Source organism: Malaclemys terrapin, chromosome 14 (assembly GCF_027887155.1).
Source record: "Malaclemys terrapin pileata isolate rMalTer1 chromosome 14, rMalTer1.hap1, whole genome shotgun sequence".
NCBI lineage: Eukaryota > Metazoa > Chordata > Testudines > Emydidae > Malaclemys > Malaclemys terrapin.
Genome location: NC_071518.1, coordinates 33631401 through 33658065, shown reverse-complemented (window position 1 = coordinate 33658065; position 26665 = coordinate 33631401). Strand labels below are relative to the sequence as shown.

The window sequence follows — 26665 nt, the reverse complement described above, 5'->3', positions numbered from 1 at the left end:
CCTCTGTTTTCTATAGCACCTGTCACTATTTTATTCAGAATATGGGATGTTGACTTCAGACTCTATCAGTAGAAATCCCATGATGGGATATGTTGGAAAATTCATGAAGTAGTGCATTTAATATGGAAAGGGACACCACTTAAAGATAACCAAGAAACCTTTTGCAGGTTGTGATTAATTACAGAAAAGTTGTCTGTGATAAAGTATTTTGTGACAACATTTGGATTCAGCCAGTGTCTAAGGCATTGCAGCTCTGAAGAGACCTTTACCCAACAGTTGACTGAAAACTGCTGCAGACAAAAAAACTGGAAGGGAGTAATGGGAATTTAGAAGGGGTGTGTGTGTGTGTGTGTGTGTGTGTGTGTGTATAATTAAGATAAATTGGAAATGACAAGTTGGTGGTAGTAGTCTCTGTAAATAGAGATACTTTACCATTTAATCAGGAGCAGAAATGAAGCATGCAAGCTAAGTTACCAAATAGAATTGTATTCAATCCTCATTCATAATGATCAGGTATGTAAGGGCCCATTTCTGACCATCTATCCACCACTGTAGATATTACAATGAAAATGTTTTACCCTAATTGGAAGAATTCCTCAGATGTCTTTACATTGTAAGCTTTCTAACCTCAAATTTACATGACTACCTCATTGAAACATGCATAATCTATTAGAATAAGTAAGGGAACTAGCTTGGCTATCTAACACCTTGGACTTGATTGTGGAACAGTTCAATGTGGCGATAATGAACAGAATACCACAAGGATTGATACTGGGCCCAATTCTTGTCCACTAGTATAAGCTACAAGCAGGAATATAGAATGAAACTATATTGCTCATGGGGAAAAAAAAATGTAGGAAGCAAAGTTAATGCAGAGGAAAAGGGCAATAACTGTATGAGACATGGACACACTGGAATCAATAAATAGTTCACATAAATAGTTGACTTTTCCTTGATTGACTAGAGTAAGAATAAGTATGCTACTGTGGTTAGGGTAAAGAAATTAACACTGAATATTTATGGTACAAAAGCAAACCTAGTTTGGTGAGGAATAAATACCTATAGTATGTGTGATAGAAATCATTCTGTACTGAATAAAGTTTAATAAGGTCACACAGCAACACTCTGCCATTCAGGTGCCTCTCTTTTTGAGAGGTAGGATGGGTGAGGGGGAAGAGAGATGTTATTTCTAGCACTGTCAATGAATAATGAAGGGTCCGGTGGCACCTTAAAGACTAACATTTATTTGGGCATAAGATTTTGTGGGTAAAAAAAATCACTTCTTCAGATGCATGGAGTGAAAATTACAGACACAGGCACAAATATATATTGGCACATGAAGAAAAGGGCATTGCCTTACAAGTGGCGAACCAGTGTTGAAGGCCAATTCAGTCAGGGTGGATGTGGTCCACTCCCAATAATTGATGAGGAGGTGTCAATACCAAGAGAGGGGAAAATTGCTTTTGTAGTGAGCCTGCCACTCCCAGTCTGCTGAGAAACTTCAGAGCTACAATTCATTTGCAAACTTAACACCATCAATTTGGGCTTGAATAAGGACTGGGAGTGGCTGGCTCACTACAAAAGCAATTTTCCCTCTCTTGGTATTGACCCCTCCTCATCAATTATTGGGAGTGGACCACATCTACCCTGACTAAATTGGCCTTCAACATTGGTTCTCCACATGTAAGGTAACTCCCTTCTCTTCATGTGCCAATATATATTTGAGCCTGTGTCTGTAATTTTCACTCCATGCATCTGAAGTGGGTTTTTTACTCACAAAAGCTTATGCCCAAATAAATGTTAGTCTTTAAGGTGCCTGTGGACTCCTCATTGTTTTTGTGGATGCAGACTAACACGGCTACCCCCTAATACTGTCAATGAATGTAGCAGGAGGTCGCCAGGAAGATGCATAGAGCCACATCTGCAGTTTGGTGTCACAGTGGAGCTATGTTGACTTACACCAACTGATGATCTGGGTCATAGTTTGCAAGAGATGGTAGGAAGTAGGTAAATGATTTTTTTAAAATTGGTTTGGGAAAGATATTTACTAGAGATCTACAAAGCTCTAAAGGGAATCGAGGAGCCAAGGGTAGCAATAGAAATTATTGGAATTCACTGGTTTTTAAAAGTGTAAAATAAAAATAAGTACAGGAGAAGATTGACTACAGTGACTTGTAGCAGTATGGCAAAAATGAATGATTTAAAAATAACAGCTAGATGGGGGAAATAACCTTCTGGGAGAAAAAGAAGAGTGAGGGCAGATTAAGCAATGGGAAATAAGTTTTATACAAGGAGGTGGCTGAGTTATTCTTGCTAGAGTCAAATTAGTTAACTCCTGAAGGAGTAGTGAAGAAGAAATCTCTACTCCTACTGGAAGTGGACTTGGTTATTATTTGTATTGGGGAGGCCAGAGAGCCACTGTGCTAGGCCCTGTATGAACATAGTGACCTAGAGGGACTTTTTCTGCCCATCAACTAAAATTTGAAAAAAATCTTTTTTGGGTTTTAATAGTGGGGTGGATACACCAGAATCAAGCTGTAAATTAAAACCAGGGGCTAGATGTTTCTCTTATAATGGGAAAAGCTAAAATATGCATAACTGTACTACAGACCTAAGCTGCAGAAGTTAACCCATGCACCATCCACACATAAGGAAAGGAATTTAAAATTTCAAACTGCCCCCTGCACAGTGATGTTGCTGCAATTTGAGAAAAGGTGGAGCACTGCAACTCTAGCCTCTGTGGTAAAAGACCACATCAAGTGGACATGTGCAGCAGACTTTCTGATCCTATTTCAACCTGCAATGCTGAGGGCCAACACCACTACTATTTGCAGATGGAGCCAAATATATTTAGACAAGCACTGATATGCACACAATTATGGACTTGGCAGATCTGCATGAGACTCTTCTGTTGGTATGGCAGCAGATGCCTACAAAGTAGATGGTGTGATCTGATGCATAAATTTGAGGCACAATTTGCCTTTCTGACATGCAACACACATCAAGACATTACATGCTTACTGTGTACCTAATGTAATTGTTCTGATGTCTAAGCATTTAAATGATTTGGTGGGAAATGAGTGCTTTCAGATGCAACATGTTCATGTCCAAACAGCTGTATTGATCTCCCTGTGCTGTGGACCCTTCCAGGTGGAATTATGATACTGCACTACCTGTAATTGCTTGAATAACCACCGCTCTGAAAAGACTATCATCCCTGACATTGTACATATCTTTAAGAAAAAACATTTTTCTCTCTCTGTACTATGCCACGAGGCACACCAAGAAATAAGCCACTTTAATAGAAAAGCACGCTTTACCCAACAGCAATGCTCAAACTCCCATTTATTCCCAGATCTGACACCAGCACTGCACTAATGTAGTGTCTGAGCTAGAGCTGCGGCATCCAAATAAGCAGACCAAGCTTTGCAGATTGCTTTATAATGACTAGAGTCAGCCCTGCCACAACAGGCAGCAGGTTTGATCCCAGCTCAGACATGCCCAAGCTTGTATGCGATCAGCAGTAGAAACCACCAGGGAGAATTATAGCTTACATTTTTATATACAGGAGGGTCAGGATTTAACTAGTCACTCTTTCATGGAGGCACTAGGAGACAATTAGCATAGTTCCTATTCAGATATATTGTAGTGTGCCAAAATCATTATGAACAGGTAGTGTGAGGTGAGTATTTTGGATGTGAAGGTACATGGGGGTGTAGCACCTTCCTCACGTTTCAGTTTTAACTCTTTTTTTCCAGGTTGTAATAATCTGCTCTAAAATCATTCTCTCTTCCTTTCAGTCTTCACACATAAGTGTTACTGTCATTGTTTCCATGTTTAGTAACTAAGAGGAACAACAATACTCCTTAGAGCAGCTGAGACTGATACCGGTGAGCCACTGGAGGGTGCTGAAAATTCACTTTCTAATCCATTTTAGTTTTGTTTTTTTAAATGTATTTTTGGAGCTGTTCTAGGCTTACCTCTCCCCTCAGAAAAGTACATAATGGGGTTGGCTTGTGTGCACATTTGGTGCTAAATTAGACACACCATATATGCATGCACCTACTTTGAAAAATCTGGCCCTAAAAGACTGCAATTTACCATTGCTAACAAGACTGCTATGGACTTACGTATAATGAACAGATAAGCATCATAAAAAGAGCCTCCATCAAATGTGAAGAATGACAAGAAACATCCCCTGACAACGAGTGGTCAGTGTGTGTTTGGGGCCTTGTAGTAATGATTTACAGCGCCTTCTTTCCAGAGAGCTACAAGCACTTTACACATTAGTGAATTAAGACACTGAGCCCCTGAGAGATAGGTAGGTATTATCCCCATTGTTCAGATTAAGAAACTAATGGTGCTCTGTGTGAATGTAGTGATTCACCTACGCAGAGCTCATTGCAGGATCAGGGCCTTAGAGCTTAAATCATTTGCTCAAGGCCACGTACCTCTGACAGACTCAGGAATAAAAGTCATGCCCTGACTTGCAGTTGCTCTGCTTTAATTGTTTGTTTCTTTAATGCACATACAATACTGCAACCTTATGAAGTTTTACTGTGAGATGCAGCAAAGAGGCTTGGTAGCAGTAAATCATTGGTTTATCCCTCACACCTGTGGCAAGAAAATCAGGTGAAAACAAGGATTTAACAACAGGGCTTGATGTTTGATGCAGTGGCATGAAATTATCTTCCTGTTTTTCACCAGCTTCAGGCACAAATGACAGGGTTCAGCACTTCCTTGTCTTGATGGATAAGAGTAATAATAATGATTTTAGATAATTACCCTCCTGGCTGCAATGATTTAGGCCCAGATTCTGCAACTGAATCTCCTTGGGCAGACCTCTGCACCCAGGTGAACTCAGCTGGAGGATCAGGGCCTTGCTTTGCAATTACTCCAAGTAAGAGGAGACTGCTCTCCCCCTCAGACTTTTGTGGCACAGGGTTTCACTTAAGCAAGATTGCATACAGTATTGCACCAACATCCTACTTAGATTAATGACTCAGCTACATTTTTGTCTAGTGTACATGCCATGTCTAATTAAAGCAAGAATTCACTACACATTACTGAAGCCTACAGGGAATCATCCACAGTCTTAGGGCCCAGCAAAGAGGTCACAAAAGCCTTTGGGGCCCATGTGGGTGCAGGGGGGACTTCAACAGCCTTCTCAAGTGCATTAGGAAATGCTGCATCAAGATCCCCCTGCCTTCCCTCTTGTAGTGTGTTTATGAGCTGTTAAAGCTGCTGTCATTCCACGGTGGCTGGTGTGAGCCATGTATATAATCCCCCTCCTACCTCACAAGCATGGTGTGAGGCTTAGTGAATGAATGATTATGAAGTTCTTTGATATCCTTGGATGAAAGATTTCAGAGTAGCAGCCGTGTTAGTCTGAATCCGCAAAAAGAACAGGAAAGCTTATGCTCTAATAAATTTGTTAGTCTCTAAGGTGCCACAAGTACTCCTGTTCTTTTTTTGGATGAAAGAGGCGACAGAAATGCCCAGTATTATTAGTGCCCCAGGGACTGTATTGGAGCTCCAAGATAGAAACTGCAGGTGAGAAGCAGTGAAATGAGAATTTGGATAGAGCAGACAAGCAGCTAGAAGGGCAAGAGAGTGAGGAATCCTAACAGGAAATCTCCCTAAAACAACCATCTCCAAGCAATGGTGATTGCAAAATGCTGAAGCCTTATGTTAATGACATACAGAAAGGATAGATAAAAATCTAAATACTCCTGTTGGAAGGTTGCAATACAACATTACATTATGTCCTAACATTCAGCTGCTAACTCACAAGAATCCAAAACAGAGACAATACAGGCTGCTCCCTAAATCTGAGGGGCATAGTACACTCCAGCTTCGCACAGGCTCACTGTTTGCTAGGCCCGACAAACACTTCCCTATAGAGCTTCCTAGCCTGCAAGCAGGGCCAGGAAAACAAACAAACCAACCAACCCTGACATTTAAGATGACCGCCTACAATTTGAACAGAGTTTTCAATACAGCACATGTTACCCCTCTTATACTGACATCACAGATTTCCCCAGGCATTAAAACAGCACTTTACGATGCTGATTACAACACAGAAAAAGCACTGCCTTCTTCACTTGCCAGCCACCAGCTGAATTCAAGTCCTCTGTGTTTTCCCCACATCATTAGATCTAAAGTGCCTTCCCCCTGCTCCTATTTAACATTGTGTTACCATTGACTTCAGTGGCAGCCAATCTGGGCCCCAGACCTGTGGTGAGGGAATGCCCCAGCATGCAGCGCCCAGCACCTGAACTCAGGCTGCCTGGGTGGTTCTCCCTGATTGGCTGAGCCTTCCCCTATGCTCAGGGGTTAGCACAGGCCACCATTCTGAGACACTTTCTCAGTGGGAGAGTTGATATGTGCAGGCTCTGAGAGCCAGGTGGCTGCCCCAGCCGGTGGTGCAGCAGGACTCCTGGTGGCCCTGTACTCCCAAGGCTGGCCCAGCTTTGAGGGGGGCTAGTGGCTCTGAAGAGGCTGGTGGAAGGAGCAGACCTTCCCCGACGCAGACACCCCCAGGTAGGCTTGAAGGGGGCTGGTGTGAGGCCAGATAGGCACGTAGCCTGGGGGAGGCTGTCATATGTTCAGCTAGTCCAGCTAAACCTCCCGGCCGAACCGGTCGCAGTTCCCTCTCAGGCGAGCTGTAGGGGGAGGCTACCTCTCGCATGCAAAACTCTGTAGGTACATTAATGCGGGGGGGGGGGGGGGGGGCTTTTACCTCATCTAATTCCCCTTTGGGTTCATAACCATGGTAACGTGTGGAGCTGGTGGGAACAGCCCACGTCAGCAGCAGCACTAGCCATCCGATGCCCACTGACGGGCTGTCCCTCGAGGGGTCTGTGGGGCCTCCCCGGAGCGCCGGGAGAGCGGGATTAGGGGCTTTTTACTGTGACTGGGCCAGAGGAGGTGCCAGTTCTTTGTGATAAAGCTGATAAAGTGATAAAGGTGCCTGAATTCACAGCTTGGTTGTGTGTGTGTGTGTGTGTACACATACACCACTGTGACTTTTCAAACTGAGAAAGGCAAGAAAGTTCCCTGCTAATACGGCCACCCTGTTACTCCTGAATAATGCCCCACTCCGTGTCACGGCGGTGTGTAGCCCAGCTTGCTTGGGCACTGTACCAAGCAGGGGGAATTAAGGACAGGGCAATGGCCTTACCTTAGAACTCCCCTGTGTGTGGTTGTGTAATCAACACCCTGAATGTTACTGGGTCAGTTTTTCTCCTTATTGATGTTGTTGCATATCTGTGCAGAACACCTCCTGTGACCCCATACTTCCCATGAATGAAACCTCTGTCTCATGCCTTTCAATGGGAAGCCTGTGAGGGGAAGGAAAATGTTCTGAGGTGTATGTGCTACTGAATATGGTCAGTCTCTCCATGGAGGGAGAAATGTTTAAGTAGTTTCTTTTAGGGCCCAGTTTGGAGGAGAGCCTCAGCTCTTCCTTTAGAGATGCCTTTAAAACCATTGAAAGCAGCTCTAAGCCATAGTGTCTGGGCCCGGTCGGTTACTGAACAAACTTGTAGGACTGAAGATGGTTTTGTTTTAAGGCACCGATATATATAGCTGCAGTATTTAAGCACCGTACAATTATGCATCGTGCTGTGTGCATACTAATGCTAATGGTTTCACAGTCTCCTTTGTTCTTGGGGAGTGAATGTCTTGCTTTTTGGATGGGGTCTGGTGTCTGGTTGGGGATTTGGAAAAAAAAACAAACCAGTTGTGCAGCACAATTTCTTTGAGACGGGGCTTGCATCCTGTGGGCGCTTTGCTGCTAACTTGAATGGGAGCAGGTCCATTATGTTAAGACATAACCATTCCTGGTCCCTTTTATCACAGGAGTTTATTGGCCATCAGAAAGCGCTTGAGACAATATTGCCCTGATAGTGTGTTAGGTAAGGGTGCCAATGGGATTGACCTCAGGTACCTGCTTGTAGATCCATTCCTACGGCTTGATGACTTGGAGTGGTTTCTCCCCAATCTACCGATAAAATGTCCACTGTCCTCCCACATGCCAGCTGTGTCCCAGGGTCCTCCAAGAGACTGGGATCTCATTTCTCCAGACTCCAAGTCTGGTAGTGCATGAAGTCCTTTTGTCCACCGAGTTTGTACAGGGACCACCATGCAGATGCTGCTGCTGTAAGAGTGCTGGGATGAAATTCTGGCGCCATTAAGTCAGTGTCTAAACTCCCATTGACTTTAATGGAGTCAGGATTTCATCCCTGGAGCCAGGCGTATGGGAAGTGGGGGAAGCAGGAGACTATGTATGCATGTCCACATGCACATCCACACACAAAGTGCAAATCATTGTATTGGAGTTGTGGGGGAAGAGGATGAGAGGGCAACGGCTGGCCAAGCCATCGGTTAACCAAGTTGTTTCCTACCATAAAGGTGTGTTGAAACTCTGTGCATTAAGATTGGTGGTGGCACATGTGGAGGCTAGATGCCTAGCTGAGATTGGAATTTACTGCATAAGGTAGTTCTGATAGGGAGAGGACGAGAGTCTGAGTTCTTTCTCCTCGGAGGTGAAAGGAGCAGAGTACGTTGCCGAGCTCTGCTGCTGCTTTGCAGTGATGGTGGTTGGTGGTGGTGTCATTTGTGATCCAATTTTTGGATGAAACACATGACCTTGTCTGCACTGGGGGGCTAGTGTATTTGTACCTTTCAGTCCCCACAGACTAATTAGTGCAGCACAAACCAAAAAGTATCCCAGAACAAGGTAAGGTGGTCAAGCACTCCCATTCCCCTCCAACAAAAAGACTCTCTGCCTACAAATGAGGTTAGATGTTAAAAATGTTTCTTTCTACCATTGGAGCTGCATCTGGCCAAAATAACATGAACTTTCGGCGGGGGGGTGGAGAGAAGCGGGGGAGGGGATAGATGGGGGTTTATAACAAAGCATGTACCATCCTTGCCTCCATTGGCATTAGAATGCCAATAAGCTAACAGAGTCCCCATTCAAATAAGGTGCATTTGGCTCAGAATGGAAAATCTCAGTGGGTGAGGGATATTTATTCCAGTATTGGAATGTATGTTGCAGATTACCGTATAGTCATTGTCTGAAATCCTGTCTTTGAACAGGAAGTGTGAAGGTCAGAGTTTCAGGGTGACCTGTGAATTGTCTTGTGGTTAAGTGTTTTAGGTTTATCTTGATACAAGTTTTTCTTTTCTCTTAAAAATTTCTTTGTAGTGTTAGAACACTCCAGCTATAAATAAATAATTGAGATCAAATTGTCTCAAAGGGGAAAGTCTCTGGGAAACTTTCATACAGCATGGGTCTTCCACTGATGTCAAATTTGCTCTTTTGACAGAACCAGAGTGGCCCCAGTACAGTATGATGGTTCTGCTTGCTTTCACAGACTCTCACTTCCTACCTGCTTACAAATCAGCATTCTAAAGCATGCATCACTGTCTTGTAAGAAGGTGCTGTGGTCATGACACCCTCTCCCCCCCCCACCCCCGCCCGTGCTCTTCCATAAGTGCATTTATTTTGTTTTTGCATGATGCCATAATTGACCTAGAACAGTCCCAGAAATACTAGCAGCACAGCTTATATTGCACAGCAGAATAAGTTAATTATAAGGGCAACCTTTGTATTAACCAGTCTATCCCACCAGCCCTAGGGGCCCGATGTTACCAGATCTAGGCATTTACACAGAAATAAATGTCAAAAACTCATAATCATTCCAAAGGATGAAATGGGGAATCAGACAGTCAGAATCGGAGAGACTTTGTCATTAGTTTTTAATAACGAATAGGATGACTTTGTGGTTAATGCATCAGACTGGGGATCAGATCAGAGTTCAGTTCTTGGATCTGCCACAGACTTCTTGTGTAACTATGGGGAAATCACTTAATCTCTCTGTGCCACTATTTCCCGTCTGTAAAATAGAGAACACTTTCTGTGTCTGTCTTTATTTAAAGGGTAAATTCTTTTGGGCAGGGACTCTCTCTCACTAAGTTTGTGCACTGTCTGCACAATGAGGCCCTGATTTTAGCTGGCACTTAAGCAATGATGTAATACAGATAATAACCAAATGATAACAGTAATGGAAGGAGGAGGTATGATGTGACTCGCAGGCATGGGGATGAGACAATGCTGATGGAGAGGGCTGCTCTTATATCTATGGCCAGGTTCTCTTCTGGTGTAAATCGATGTTGCCCCTTTGTCTTCATTTTACACCAGCTGAGGAGCTGTTTGTTCCTAGAACGGGGCTTTAGGGCTTATTCTCTGGAGAGTGCTGAATTCCTTCCATGATGGTTTGTGGTGTAGAGCATGTATGCAGAATTCCATATTCTTCAATCCACAATGGAGTTCATGCTGATGTCAATGGGAGGCTTGTGCACAGATTAAAATCAGAGCTTGGCCCTTCTGTGCTAACTATGATTTTAGGCCTGTTGTAGCATCAGTCATTGGGAGAATACATCCCCATTTAGAACCCTGCTGTTTCCTTGTGTCACACAGCCAATCAGCTGAGTCATTCAGTCTGCCACACTAACATAAACATATAATCACCCAACAGATCAGCAATTCAGAACTATGTAACACATTATAGCCAAGACATCCTTGCCAACTTGCAGTTTTTCTTTGTCTTCACACACCCATAGCCTTTTATTATGGAGCTTAATAAGAGAAGACAACTCTGTCCATGCCCCTTAAACTGACTTCCTCAATGGGACTCAGGGCTTCACACACCCTGTAGCCTTCTTTACCTCTTCTTAGAGTTGAGGGATTTTGCTGTCTTTTGAGGCAGCCTACATGAAATTACCTGACCAGCCAATGGACTTCAGATAAAATAATTGTTTAAAAATAAGATTTATTAGCAATAGCAAGAAAATTATAGTAAAGCAAAAGGTACCATTTGAATAACATATTTAAACTTGTACTTTTCATAAACAGAACTAGACCTGCTGTTCTTCTCAGAAACATGCACAACTGGAGTGGTTCCAAGGTAGCTAGGAAACTCAACATTGAACATTCCTCATCAGGGCTCAGAAGAGAACAGTTGTCCCACTTAAAAAACAAGAAGTTTTAGGTGTTCAACAGGATCTGTGAATTCTCCCATGGCAGAGGAGGGCTGGGTTGATCCCAGCCAGAACAGGGAGTTTCAAGTGCCACCTTCTTGCACTTGCCTGGCCCACTGCACATTGGAAGGGAATTCATCGGAAGGTGGTCAGGTGGCAGTTCTCCCTTCTGTATCTCCCTGTACAGATAACAAACTAATTCAGCCAGCTAATAAATGAAAGCAACAAATAATTCCCTCCCCTCTTAAATGTATTATTTGTATTAGAATTGCACCTAGGAGTCCTAGTCATGGACCAGGATCCCATTGTGCTGGGAACTGTACCTTCCTCAAAAAGCCCTGTACTGGGATTGCTAGTGCAGTAAGGAGGTGCACTGATTTATCAAATCCTCTTGGCAAAACTCCCTTCTCAGGCAGTGTCTAGGTCTGGGGCCATATGGGGGAGCTTTGCAAGGCTGTCATCACAAATCTTGGTGCTGGGATCAGCTCTCAAGGTGCTGCACCTCAATATTGAGGGAATCTCAGTGGCTAAGAGGGATGTCCTCCTCCAGCTGTCTGCAGAATACAAAGCGCACATCATCTTGCTTCCGGAAACACACTCTACTACTCAGACTCAACTATCAATTATTGGCTTTGATGTCTCTCACTTCCATCACAGACAATACAAAATGGCATCCTATGTTAGGGAAGGTATTCCAGCATCAGATCCAAATGATGTCATTGATTGGTAGGCTATAAAAGTGAAGGACCTGATTTTTTGTTATTAACATCTACAAACTTCCAACTGGCCTATTGTTGTCTTACCCGCCTTCTCAGGACCTTCAGTCTAATGTGGCAATTTTAATTCACATAATTCCCACTCAGTATGCCCTGTTAATGATGTGGATAAAGTAAAGCTAGAGGAGTGGCCATTGATGGTTGGCCTGCAGCTTCTATGTGATCCTATGCAGCCACGCACTTTCTACAGTGACATAAAGACATTGAGTTCTTTTCTTAACTTTTCCTTTTCTACATCTAGACAACACCTTGTGGTCATAGAGTGTAAAGTGCTTGATAAGTTTCCTCGATTCCAGCATCAGCCATGCCTGATCACAAGAGACATGCAAATCCATCAACAAGCACTCTCCAGAAACCTCAGTGGAATTTCCAGAAAGCAATCTGGGATCTGTTCCAATCCAAGTTGGAGTCTCTTGTGGGTAAAGACTCAGAATCAGATATTCCAAAAAACATCAGTGTCTGCAATAAAGTTCTGGCCGCTGTAAAGAAATCTATACAGCGATTTCATCAACAATTTATTACTGGATGGTCATCTGATGCAACCAGCTTATACCAGGAATTTAGATCCAGCAAGAACGAAAAGGAGGCTTTTGATAAAAGTAGAGACCATTTTCACCTTTATGATCAAACCAGGCAAGAGCGATGGAAAGATACTGTTACCACGTTGTGCCTGGAATGCATTCACTTCAAAGCCTGACAAACTATTCAGAGACTGAGCTGAGATTTTAGTCTGGGCAAGAGAGAATACCCAGTCACAGCAAACTCCATTGCATCACAGCTGGTGGCCAATGGCAAAATCCCTGTTCAAGACAAAACTTTGAGACGTAGTTAAAATGTTGGTTGTTGAGAGATGGAAGGCTATGAGTGTGGACGCAAACCTGATGTTTCCTTTTACTGTTCAAGAGCTTGACCTGGCTATGCATCAACTGCAGCCTAACAAGGCTCCTGGTCTAGATAACCTCCACAACTAGGTCATCTCTCACTTTGACCCAATCACCAAGAGATGGCTGCTTTGATTTTTGTTGCCCCCTAGGATTATAACATTCAAAAGTCTCTTACAGAGCAAAGGTTATAGCTGTTAATGGTTTCCCCGGCTTGGGAACAGCTGTGACCGACCAAAGAGCTACCAACCAGTTTCTCTGCCTTTTGTTACCTATAAACTGATGGAGAGGCTAATATTGATGCAGACTAATGAGGTAGTCAAATCTCACATTCAGACTTGATTCAGGAGAGGACAATGCACCCAAGATCTTGTATGACTCAAGACATAGAAAATACACTTGAAAAAGGAAATAGAATTGGTGCAGTGCTGGTTGATCCGACAGCAGCCTCCAGTGCTGTGTGGTGCGTCGTCTTGACTGCCAGAATGCTGCAGCCATACCTTGTAGGCTGATGGTGCAGTTCATCCAAGAAATTATTCATAACCAAAGCTTCATCCTGCAAGTGAAGAAAATCAGTTGCCTAAACAGCTCCACAGTGGCCCTCCACAAGGGTCAATTTTGCCTCTGTTTGTTCAATATATACACGTACAACCTTCCTGAAAAACAGGCCGAAAACTGTATGCTGATGACATCTGTATTGGTGACACTGGAAACAACTTGCACAGGATTGGAGAGAATCTCAGACAAGACATGGATACTTTGTCCACTTACTTTCAGCAATGGAAAGTAATTTTTAGTGAAACCAAGAGAGGGGCAACTACTTTCCACCTAAACAATCATCTTGCCCATCAGCTCATCTCAATCCATGTCCAAGGATGGCTATTGCCATTCCCACCAGCTATCTCATATTTGGGAGTAAAACTTGACTGTAGCCTGACATATTGCCCTCGCCAGGAACACCTGAAAATGAAGAATTTTTCCGTATCACCTTGAAAAGAAAACTACTGGGAACCTCCTGGGGAGCAGACCCTTCAGTCCTTCGTACATCTATTTTGGCTCTACTGTTTGCTGTAGCTGAAAATTGCTGTGTGGTCTGGGGGCTCAGTCACCACACTCAGCTTATTGACGTGGAGCTGAATTTTGCCACTCTTATTATTTGGGGCTGCTTGAACTATACACCAGTCTCCAGGCTGTATATGCTAGTGCATGTAGTTCTGCCAGACCTTTGAGATGCCGTTACTGTTACGTCTGCCTGGAGAGCTGTGACCAGATGAAACCAACCTGTTACATCTCTGGTTGACTGGTACCCCATTCTCAGTCAGGAAGCAACATACAGTGCCAATGAAAAGGCCTGCTCGTAGTCGGGGGAGGGATCTCACTCCTGCTGACACCATTGCTGATCTGACAATGTCTTTTTGCTACAACAGTTCACGAACTCTTGGACAAGAGCACCACTAACCCTTTACCATGCACAGGTTATCCGTGCTGTCAGGGAGCCAGAAATGATGTCCTCACAGAATGGACTCACCCCAAGGAGACTCAGGATTCCAGCTCTGCATCTACCTCCTTATCTACTTGATTGTAGATCTTGAACCAGGCTCTTGAGGCCGCTCTCCGACCCTACCAGAGTTGCCACAAATGGGCACAAACTTAGACATCAAGCTCTGATGTCTACGTATGAAAGAAGGAGGAAGGTTGTTGGTGCTTTTTGCCTCTGTCATGAGACAATGGTAAAGGCACACCTTTCTAGTCCTAAGCAACAAACTTGATTAGAATAATCACTGTGTTTCATTGAGTTGTCTTGGACCCTGATTGGGTCTGGCCCTGAATAGGTAAAACCTGGGGGGGAACCCGGGGGTTATCCATGATTAAAGAAATGGAAAAACACTTCCAGGAGGAACAGTTCCCTTCCCTCCCCAGCAGGAAGATGCATGCAAATGGCCTCCTCTTTGATTTTTCCCTTGGAATGTCTTTGGCCAGCAGTTTGCGTATTCTCTAAATGAATGATTTTCAGGGCAAACCAATGGGCCTTTTCCCCTCTTGACCTCTTTGTGTGTACGTAGCTCCTCTTAAGGTTTAGTGGACATGCTGATTTAGCTGGAATGTTCTGCAAAAATCCAGTACACCTGAGTGCTTTGGATGGACAGAAACCTGATTTTTTGACTGGCCATACAATATTTATCCGCTATTATTTCTGTCAACACGTAAGTTAGACCATGTAAATGTGGCGTTTAACAGTGGAGCAAACAGTCGGTCCAAAGAATAGCAGAGCTGGGAAGGGTTCCAAGGTGAGGTGGAAACATACTAGAGGCCAATTGAGGGTTAGTGGAGAATTCCTCACTGGGGTAAGCAGCAATGTGTCCTATTTGCCAAGAGTCCCCCTCCCGCAATCCCGTTCCAAGTAGTTAAAGAAGCAACTATAGCATAAGGTCCTTGCTGTGAACTACAAGACCCTCTCTATTAGAAAGCAGAGTGTACCATGGCTACAAATAGCTTCTCCAGCAAACATCGCAAAGGGAAATTATATGTAACCAAAAAGAGATTTTGACCAGAGTCTGAACTGCCATTTTTATAAACAACTTTATTTTGGGGGTAGGTTAGTACAGAGGATTAGTTTGAGTACATTGGAAAATAGTAAATGTCATTAGCAAAGTATTTTGAGCACAGTTGCTGGCATCCTATTAGACTAAGGGTAAATTTCACTTAATTAGTGTCTTGTATGTGTCCTGCCATTCATCCCTTGGGATTCCAAAGGGCGTTATGTGCTTAATCATCTGCCATACAAACACTCAGTGGGAGTTCTGACTTTAGCATGGCCAGGATTTCACCCAAAGAGATCACTTTAACCACCAATGAAATGCAACCACTTCTTGATTGGCATGCATCAAGTATTTAGCAGCACACTGCAACACTACACAATTGTAGTTTAAACCAAGAAGTGAAGAATAATATATTCAGTTGAAATAGTAGAGAGAATTTAGGTATCAAGAATGTTATTGAAATTGTAATTTGGCCAGGATGCTGAAGTTAACAACGCCCCAAAACTCTTGTGATTCCTTGGCATCTTTAATTAAAAAAATAGTCAGGATCTCTGCTTCCAACCCATGTGAAAGACGGCACCTTCACCATCACGTTGTCCCTTACATTCCACTGCAGGATTCATTCAGAATTCATGCTTATATGGACAAGTGCCACTACTGAACAGTTTTCAGAGTAGCAGCCGTGTTAGTCTGAATCCGCAAAAAGAACAGGAGTACTTGTGGCACCTTAGAGACTAACAAATTTATCTGAGCATAAGCTTTTGTGGGCTACAGCCCACTTCATCAGATGCATAGAATGGAACATATAGTAAGAAGATTTTTTATATATATATATATATATATATATATATATATATATATATATATATATATATATATACACACACAAAGAACATTATCACGACAAATGTTTTTTTTTTTTTCTACTGCTGATAATAGCTCATCTTAATTAGCCTCTTACAGTTGGTATGGCTACTTCCACTTTTTCATGTTCTCTGTATGTATATAGCTCTTCTTACTATATGTTCCATTCTATGCATCCGAAGAAGTGGGCTGTAGCCCACGAAAGCTTATGCTCAAATAAATTTGTTAGTCTCTAAGGTGCCACAAGTACTCCTGTTCTTTCTACTGAACAGTGAATCCATCACTTTCCACAAGTACCTAGCTATTCTTTGGAGGTCTCCCATTCAAGAACTGAGCTAGCCCATACTGAGTATGTGAGCGCTCAATGGGATCCCAGCATAAGGTGATATGGGTGCCGTGGTAACTACAATAGTTTAGAATGACTGTATTGCTTCATCATATAAATAGAGCACAGAATTGTAAGAGAACAGTTCCTGGGCCTGAAGGGTTTACAATTTTAAACAAAAGCAAATGAAGGGTGGGGGAAAGGATTACAACACAAAAGCAAAAATGATTGCGGCAATGTTAGGCACATAGCTTGTAGTTTTCATTTTATTTGTAGTTCCAGTTTTTAAAATCTGTACCCTGAACTACTGACACACTTTGCTACTTTATGCCGTGATCATGAAACCACTGTTTAGTCCTTTACCCATTGTAAAGTTTCTCTTTCCCATATAGGGTGTGTCTGCCGTTTTGTCCATAATTTGAAACTCTTCTATAATTATTAAAGCTGTTCGTTGACACAGACACACTCATCCCATAGTCAGCATACTGCACTGTACCATGTGCACACATTATCCTGCTTGGCATTCACACGGGTCAGTGGTTTAACAAGGTTAAATTGTAATCCTTTTCCTCTTTGGAAATGCACTTCTATCCTTCACCATTATTTGCAAGCAGCACAGCTCCTCTGACACAATACAGCAGTAAGCTAGTAATAACCCCTGCATTTCATATAGTTAAAGCAAATGGATTTGTATCAATTACTAGCTAATATAGTGCTTGGCATACGTATCTGTGAGGCAAATTCCATTTTAGCTAGATGAAAAGTGGTCAGAGACATCAATATTCACTATGCTAATGACAGCACAGCAGTGAAGAATGCATTAGGGTTCCCTCCAAAGCTCATCAGACGGACGTTTCCTGTTGCTATGCTTTGCAAAAGTGTCAGAGGCAAACGTGTGTCTGCTGTTTGTTTTTCCAGTATGAGGTTGAGTTTACAAGTTTACTGGGTGGTATTAACGTGACTATGTTACATCATGATTTGCAGTGTTTGGTTCGGGTTTTGTGCAAAGCTCTGCTAATTTAGGTGTTGTGCATTTGTATCTACTTTTAAAATGTTTTTAAAAGCTCTTCCTCGGTGGGGACTGGATGACTCTAGAAGTCTGTAATGGGAGATACAGCCTAGGTTGTTGTTTGCTACTTAACCTGATAGAGATTTGAACCAACTTTTCTTACTATGGGAATATTTGGTGGGCTGTGTGAAATGGTCTGGTCCTATTTCCCATTTTGCAGTCAGCACGCGTCCACACCACAAAATTTATCCCTACAGCTAATGTTAATTGACACACTTGTGAGCACTCTGAGCAGTGAACTGGCCTGGATTATACACCCATCCTACACACATACAGTATGGAGGGTGAACTAAAATTCTTCCTTTTGCAGATTTAGATTCTACTGATTTTTTTGAGTGAGGGTCTTTATATAAATGTGGTGGGGGGGGAACCTGCCAAAACGATAGGTAAAAACTACTGTTGTACTACAGCAACAATGCAAAATGCTACACAATAAATTAGAGATAGTGGTGCTTTGGGGTTTTACTCTAGTGTTTTTATATGACTCCTGGGGGAATTCTGCACTACTGCACATGTGCATAATTAATGAGCTACATTTATTTTTATTTTTTTGTGCAGAAAAAAAGCTTCTGCTGAAATGTTGCTGCAGTTCTGCCTCTTGCCCACCAGAGGGCACTGTGGTGATAGAACAAAGCAGCAACTCCCGGACAGTTAGGGAAGAGAAAGAGCCTGCCTTCTTTACAGCACCTGTCAGGCCAGATCAGGAGACCGCATGGAGTGGTAGGAGTGGGGTCAGACAGGGGCTCATAAGGGCTAGTGAGGGAGGACAGACTGGGGCAGGGGCTGAATGGGAGTGGAGGCACAGGGCCAAGGGGGAGGGAGGAGCACGGCCACATGGGGGAGGAGGTGCAGAGCTACATAGGATAGGGATGGCTGAGTAGGGGCACAGAGACACATGGGGATGGGGGAGGGGTACAGGGACACATAGGGACAGGGGACTAGCTGGGTGGGAGCACAGAGATGGGGAGGGGGTACGGGGACACAGGGATGGGGGAGGGGATGCAGGGCCATGTGGGGATGGGGGGAGTGGGGGTGGAGGCAGAGACATATGGACAAGGGATGGAAGGATACATGGGGAGTGCAGGAACACGGGGGGGGGGGGTAGGAGGACAGATGTGCCTGACTGAATGGGAGAGGCTAGGGGTCAGCATGGGGAAAGCTCCCTAACAATCCCCCCCCCAAAAAACAACAACAACCCTGTTCCATACTTTTCCCACCAATACCCACAATCCTCCAAGTTCACACCTAAGCTCCTTCCCAGCAATTTACTTTCCTCTCCCTCAGCTCCTCCATTACCCCTGACTCCCCCAAGCCTTTGCATCGGTTCTGAGGGGTGTGGGGAAATACAGTTCTGTATTGTAGTTTAAATGAATTATTATTCAGAGTTCTGTATTAACATGCCTAGTAAGGAATCTATTTGTCAAAAAACATTTCCTGAATCTTTTTTGTTGTCTGTATTGTTAGATGTACTTGCTGACAGGTATTTTGAAATAAATGACCAAAAATAATTGAAACTCGTGATTATATTGTAATTTCTGCATATTTTATTTGTCAAATTCTAAAATATTGTGTGCAGAATTTTTAATTTTTGGCGCAGAATTCCCCCAGGAGTAATGTATATAAGGGGATGCTTTGTGTCACTTCCAGTTTCAAATAGTGTACACCTGAAGCAGATGCCAATGGTTTTCATTTCCAGTGATGCTAAGTTCTGGGAACCAAAGGCCAATTGACATGAGAGAGAGGAGGAAGAAGGTATGGAAGTGGAGGGGTATATAAGTAAGTGAGATAATCTATAACAGAGGCTCATTTGGGAAATGAGTGAGGTTAAAAGTGGACTTTGGAACACTGCCACAGGGACAGAGTCAGCAGGAGTCTGTCTTCAGCAAACCTGCACGTGGGAGGTACCCCCCCGTTTTTGTAATCAAATGACCATTTGAAGTTGGCAAGAAATAAGTTTTCAGGCAGGCTCTCAACTTAATGAGAATGAAGAGAATATGTGCTCAGAACTGTTGTGAAGAATTCTACAGCCCCATCCTGTGTGGTGAGATAATTGAACATAAGAATGGCCACACTGGGTCAGACCAATGGTCTATCTAACCCAGTATCCTGTCTTCTGACAGTGGTCAATGCCAGGTGCTTCAGAGGGAATGAACAGAACATGCAGTCATTAAGTGATCCATCTCCTGTCATCCACACCCAGCTTCGGGCAGTTAGAAGCTAACTGAGGCTAATTGAGTATAAATGCATAAAGCAACCCCATTTCTATGAAGCTCAGGGTGCTGTGCATAAACTCATAATTAACCAAATCAAAAACTGGGGAGAAGGAGGGAATTCTAATTCTTAGCAGTGCTATAATTCTGTCATAGTGCTTTATACATATGAAGTGTTGTATAAGCCTTTAACTAATTAGATTGTAAACTGTCTGGGGCAGAGATTGTATCTGTGTGTTTCCATAATGCCTGTGATGGTGGGGACCTAATCTTGATTGGGACCTCTAGGTCCTATTGCAGTGCAAAACAATAACATGTGAGAGCTAACACTGCTGCTGGTAAAGAGAGAGTTTGCAGGTGGTGAAGAGGTACAGACCAAGAAGAATGTCAAGGAAGGAGTAAGTCTGACACCCCAGGGGTTCACCACAGCAATGGTCAAACTGCCTGCCAACCCAAGGTGCAACAGTGACAGTAGGATGCAGACAGGATCAAGGGGGTAATAAGGGAGGAGGCTACAGGGGCCAGTCTCTGATTTCCTGTTTCACAAGATGAAAAGGTCCCTTCCTAGCTAATTAAAAGAAATGCATGCACTGTACAGATTCTTATTGGCTTGTAGTCTAGTGATTTCTTTTTCTGTGATCAAAGAATAAAAAAAAATTCTAGTAGGGTTCTTTTCAGGTGCTTTTGGGAATGGGCAAAAAGGGCTGAAACACCATAGTGGATTCTCTTCTTAGTAAAGTGAAGTGAGTCAATAGAAACTGAACGCTGAACACTCGTATTTTTTGATTAATTTTAACTGAATTGACTCAAAGCACAGGCTTTTTTTGAATCTATACTAACTGGTTCAGGGATTGGACTAAAGTCACAGAGGTACCAAGATTTACAATTATATACCAAGAAACACTGGCTCTGTGAAGTTTTCCTTTGCAATTAGCATCTATTATAGAAAGAGGAAGGAAGATGGTCTTGTGGCTAAGGTACTGGACTGGGACTTGAGAAATCTAGGTTCAGTGCTATGGTCTACCCTAGATTTCCTGGGGGATGCTGTGAAAGTCACTTAATCTCTGTGCTACTGATCCCTCCATCTATAAAATAGGGCTAATACTTTTTCTCCCTTCCTTCAGTAGTTTAGTTCCCGTCACGAAGAGCTCTGCAATCTAATGTCTTCCTATGTGTGTTTGTATCATAGTTTTATCAGCTGCATTAGACTCTCTTCAGCATTAATATTTTTAGACTCCAACACATTGAAACCAAAGTAATAAGTGGACTGCAGAGAAATGTTTGAGCCTTGAAATTTTATTATCTTGTTTGCATCAACCATTAATTCCTTTCAGCACCAGTAAAGAAAAAAGCTATTTTTCCCCCAAAATATCTCGTTTTTATCAGGTGTTAGACTGTGGTTTTCTTACAGGCAAAGAAAACAATGAACATGTTTGGTTTCTTGTTTTTTATACATTTATAACAAAATGTCAGCTGTGTGCTTACCATATAAAAAACATTAGGTCCCAGAAGGATACAATACCAAAAGAAAAAATCATTGAAATAAAAAAGTCATTTTTATATTGGGTTTCTAAACCTCAGCATTAATACAATATTTAAAAAACATCAAGATTAATAGTCATATTTAAAACAAGATGATTATGGACAATCTTAATACCTATTTTTAGTGACCCTCGTCGTGATGGAGGAGAGCCAGAAATTCTTCAACACTCTTGACTCCTATGCGTTCCTCTCCTTTCATCCCTCTTGACCGAGCAGGAGAGGGGGAAAATAATTTTCTGAGCTGGGATGAACTCAGGCCAACCAAAAGTGGCCTGGGAGTGGCTCATATTAACCTGAGGACAGTCAGATCTGTTTAATCTGAATCACTGGACAAGTGCCATTTAAAAAAAACAACAACTTTTTAAAGGAAAATAATTGCAGGACCCATAATAAAACTTCATGCTTTAGTCAACAGGTAGGAGTCAGGGCCTGGCTGCGACAGCTGCTGGAACAAGACATTGCAGTGAGGTGTAAAAGAGAATTTTTATTCGGCAACATCCTTTCCTCAAAGTGACCTTAATTCAGCAGGATGCAGAGTACCTGCAACTCTTCTTGAAGCCAATATTGAGTAAAATTCACCTTTATTAGGTCACCTTTATCGAGCAGCCCATTTTTTGTTGGTAGCTTGAATGGTTGCTTAAGTTGAGTCTAACTGCATGCTAAGCCAACTCCATCAGAATACATTAGCCAAAATATAACTCTCATAAGTACAACATTACACTAGGTGGAATTCAGCCATGATGTCACAAGCACTCTTCCTCAGTGCTTGATGCAGGCTGTAGCGTGGGATCTCATTTGATTGCATATAGTCCAGTGATGCCTTTCAGAGCCCCAGGCCAGCAAACAAATCATGCACAGATTAACCAGATTTGAATGAGCCCAGAAAGGCTAAAGCCTGTTCTTTTGGGCACCTAACACCTTTAGGCCTTTTTAAAAATGCTATCCTTAGTTTATACTTACTTAAGGAACATTCTCCTGCTCTTGTAAAATGAGAATTGAGTGTAACACAAGTAGAAGCTTTAGGGCGTGTGTGTATTATGTGACACTTCAGCTAAAATGTCCATAGTCATCCCATAAAGAATTGGCACTGATGTTCAATGATGTTACATTATTAAACACAAAGAAGTATTATCACCCACTCTTTAGAGAGACCTGAAGTTCCTATGCCTAATAGGGTGAGTAGCTGTTGAAAGTTTAACTCAAACTCTTTGTAATTTATATATTGCTAAGGGGGCTAGTCACGCTGTCCTTAATCAGGCTGGAATTTATTTTAGAGGAACTGCTTGCGTCTTAATTTCCTGTAGTAGTTATTTTATAAAAAAAAAAGGGAAAATGAAAATATCCCATCACATGACCTGGGTTCTAAGGCTTTTTTGGATGGATATTCTGCCAATAGAGTGGCTGAGTGGTTCTTTTTGAGTCAGCGTGGAGAATATGGTTTCTGTTCCTCTTTCACGTGGTGCACTGTTCTCTGGAGTGGGAAGTGTGTGTTCTACAATCTTCTAAATGCATTTTCTAAATCCCCAAAGTGTATCAAGGCATCAGAAGGCACAGGATCGATGCAATAAAGCAAAGAGCATTTGTACAATGGAGTCACAATACTGCACCTCCCAGCATCATCCTCTTGCAAAGTTAGATCCATAAGATTAGTAACAACTAACTATATTGGTTAGTGGTGTATTTTGTTTTGTTTTAAATAGAGACTGTTTTACAACTATCCATTTATCAACCATTAAAAACAGAGAGCACTGAAAAATTAAGAACATCAAAATCTAAGAAACTGCTTACTTCAAAATTGAAAAGATCTCTCATCCTATCTCAAAAGGGCAAGGAAAGTGCCTGTGTTTTAGAGTCAGCATGACTTCACAGAACTAAACAAAGTAATTTAGACATTAGTTTTTACTGTAAATAGCGTAACATTGGCAGTAATTGTTTGTTTACATCCCACATTGTGTCAATAAATTCAGCAACTGTAATTGATACTCAGTGAATTTGATATCAAACTAATTTACATTGTTAGGAAAGCTATGAAAAATACTGTACCTCAGATTTAGTTCTACTACTGATAGCAATATGGCAGCATAGCTGCTGGGCAGTACACAAATTGCTATTGGTACTGTGTGTTTTTTTTTTTTTTTAAAAAAGGTTAATAAAATACAAGCAAGATAGAAAATAGGATTACAAGCATTTTTTCAAAGTCTTTCTGAGTTAACTGCAGAGCTAAGAAACCAGGAAACTGTGCACGCGCACTCTCTGTGTATACAGAGAAAGCTACAGAAGGAAATAAGTAGTGCATTCGGCTTCTACCTCTTGGCACTTGGTTTCAATTCTTGTTTAGACCAAAAGGGGTGCTAAATTTGGTCTCTTTCTAGTCTCCATTTGTTATCTGTCACAAACCCCCATGCAGTTTGGCACAATTCAGTTGTGAGAGGCAGAATGTGTTCAAGGGAGCCCTGGACTGGAATATGAGGGATGTGATGGGTCAAGATTGAGGTGCAATGGCAGAGCTGTGTGAGGGGAAAACTTGCTAGCACCTGCCTGGCTCTAGCCAGTGAGAGCTGTCTCTTTCATTAACACTAAGGGCTTCTCTGCATGCAGAGTGACACAGGTTTAACTAAGTGTTTGGTTTTTAAATTTAGGTAGTTAAACTGATGCAAGAATCTGCATGGACTTGTTTCTGTTTTAAACAGGCTTATTTCAGTTTAAGTCTATAGCAGGTTTAAACTAAAGCACAATAAGTGTTCACAGAGATGTTTGTATCCGGTTGGCTAAAAATTGTTTGTTTAAACTGGTGCATGTTTGGGCCCAGATGCGATGTGAATTCAATATTTATGGTAGAGAATGGGGAAAACACTGTAAAAATGGAACAAGATTAGGGAGAAATGAATGGCTTGGATTAAGGAGCACCAGGTAATTAGCGGATTGTGTGGGCCCAGAGGTATCCTTTTTGAGCAGAATACTCTTCTCCCTAGGAAGAGAAGCCTATTTCTTTAGTGTGGTGTTCGCTTTTGCTTCCATCCCCTCCTTTGCTCTTGCCCCGTTTTACTTCCCTACATGGACAAAGGGCCGAGAAGCTCAGTTATGAATCCCACTATTGAATTACATGAGTCAGGGAGGTAGGAAGGTGAAAAGGGTAGGGTACTGGGATGGGACAATAAAGAGAGAACTCGCTGCTAACAAAGGGGCTGATGTACATCTTTGTGCAGTGGAAAGAGAAAACCACCACCAAAATTATACAAATTAACTGGCCAAAACTCGAAGACTGAGGGCACAAAGAATGCAGTGTTGTGTTCCACACATTACAAATTATTTTCTCCTTTACAGAAGTCTTCACATTTCACTTCCCCTTTTTTTCTTTCTTTATTCTGCCACCACTTTTTGTTCCTTTGAAAATCAGTGTCCTAATCAGTCTTTTGTCAATCACACTCTTTCTTCATCTGTTCTCCGAAATTGTCACTTCCTTTGTTTTTCCTATGTCTCGCATGTTTGTTAAAAGCCTTCCTTATTCATTGTATCCAGTCAAGGTAGAGAATTGACTCTGGTATTACCAATGGTACCACGTGAATCTATTCAAAATAACCATAATATTCTCTGTTACCGTACACTGTAAATCAGAACTGCCCTAAATGTGGGAAAGGAAGCCTATGACATTAAAAGGGGACCATATTCTTTTTCAAAGTAAAAGTGATATCCTGTGGATAGCAAACTTGTGCTCTATTCAGGAGCTGTTACTCAAGCAAAACTCTTGTTGATTTTAATGGGAATATAGTTGGAGTAAGGATTGTGAGACTGGATTTCTAAACTTTAATGTCTGATTTTTAATCATAATCCTTAAATGGAGGACTTTGAAAAAGTAAGATTCTTATCTGCCAATTGGATACAGCTTTTTGTTTTGAAGCCCATCAAGTCGATTGGAAAATGTTTAGCCAGTCCCAGAATGCTTTTCTTTGGCTAGTTTCAGATTTTGAATTCCCATTTCTATTCTTATTTCCCCCATGGTATCTTAATGACTATCTTAGAGTGGCATGCAATGCGGGCGCATGCTACTGATGCAGGCATGCTACTACGACATTAACAGGCTTGGAAAAAGAAAAGGAGGGAAAAAAAAAAGCTTTAGCTTAGTTTCACAAAGATATTATGCAAAAATCCATTGAGCAGCACTAACTCACAGACGGATTACAAACTAAATTGTGCTATATATTAGTATAAAAACATGTTTTAGTAAGAATGGCACTGGTTCAAAAGGAATAAGGACTTCCATCTTGGTTCCTTTCGGTCCACAGTGAAAGCGTTGAGATACAGCCCTGCCCTGTTGCCTGACCAACTTGTGACAATGGTTTGTTACTAGTCCCAACCCACACAATTTCTTCCCTTTATATCCTCCGATGCTGGTACATTTTGAAGGAACTTGAAAGCCAGTTGAGTTGTGTGTGTGTGGGGGGGGAAGGGGGATAGCCTGGGTCAGGTCTAGTCATCTTTCCTAACGTGGCACCAGAAAAGTTCTTTCCCATCCTCTGATATAGGTCATAAATTGAAACTTTCCTCTTCTAATCTTCTGTCTACGCTGGTCAGTTTTAAGAATCCTCTTCCCCTGTAGATACCATCAGACGCATAGCGACTGGCAGGTGGTCTGTCAAACCTGCTAACTGTGTAATAAAGTTGAACTCTTCCACTTCCTGCAAAGGAACAAAAGGGGAGTGCAAAAATCAATGCAGGGTATTAAAAATGCACCAGGTTTAGATTTTCTACATCTCCTCCCAGTTTACTTTCTTAAGCCCCAAACCTGTCTCCCTGCTTCCCAAAGACAGTGGCTCCACTGTGCTAGAGATGGAGTAAGCTGCCACAGAAAGCTCCAGGGGAGAGTGTAATCAGTGTTCTGGGAGTGGGGTTCTGTCTGCTGGAGTGCAAAGGTTACACCTGTAACATATATATATATACACACCTACTGGATGAGACAAGTATCCCGTTTGGGGAAAAATAGCATGTGCTCATGTAATTCAAGACTGTCATAATGCATATGCATGATGTGGCTGAATTTAAGGCTGTAAAGACAATCTTAATTTTGGCATTTCCTAACTCTTGTGTGCTTAGCAACCTCAACCTTCTTTAATGTAACTTTTTTTTTTTAAGGACACAGGAAAACAGGAAAAAACAAATTCGGTCATGTGTAACCATATTGATATCAGCAGGGTTAGAACTTTTAATCTATGTCACAGACCTCTGCTATTTGAGGAACGCTTGTTAGCACTAGTAAGTTGACAAACTCTTTGGCCAGCCACTAGAGGGAGATATGGCACACATTTTGCCAGTGGGCATCAAAGCTATTTGCTAGCCCTAGAAGAATACTGAGACTCAGGAATCCTGTTTTCAATCCCAGATTTGGAGGAGTGTACTCTAGTTTATTACAGA

General features: G+C 42.2%; 1 protein-coding gene across 2 annotated transcripts in view; it reads right to left on the bottom strand.

Moving 5' to 3' along the window:
* Window positions 1-20990: 20990 nt before the first annotated feature.
* SMPD3 (sphingomyelin phosphodiesterase 3) overlaps window positions 20991-26665 on the bottom strand; it is a 240130-nt gene continuing 234455 nt past the window's right edge. For both annotated transcript variants that reach the window (XM_054049328.1, XM_054049329.1), the window contains exon 9: window positions 20991-25932. In XM_054049328.1, coding sequence (XP_053905303.1) covers window positions 25831-25932 — 102 coding nt within the window. In that variant the 3' untranslated portion in view covers window positions 20991-25830. The remainder of the gene's footprint in view (window positions 25933-26665) is intronic.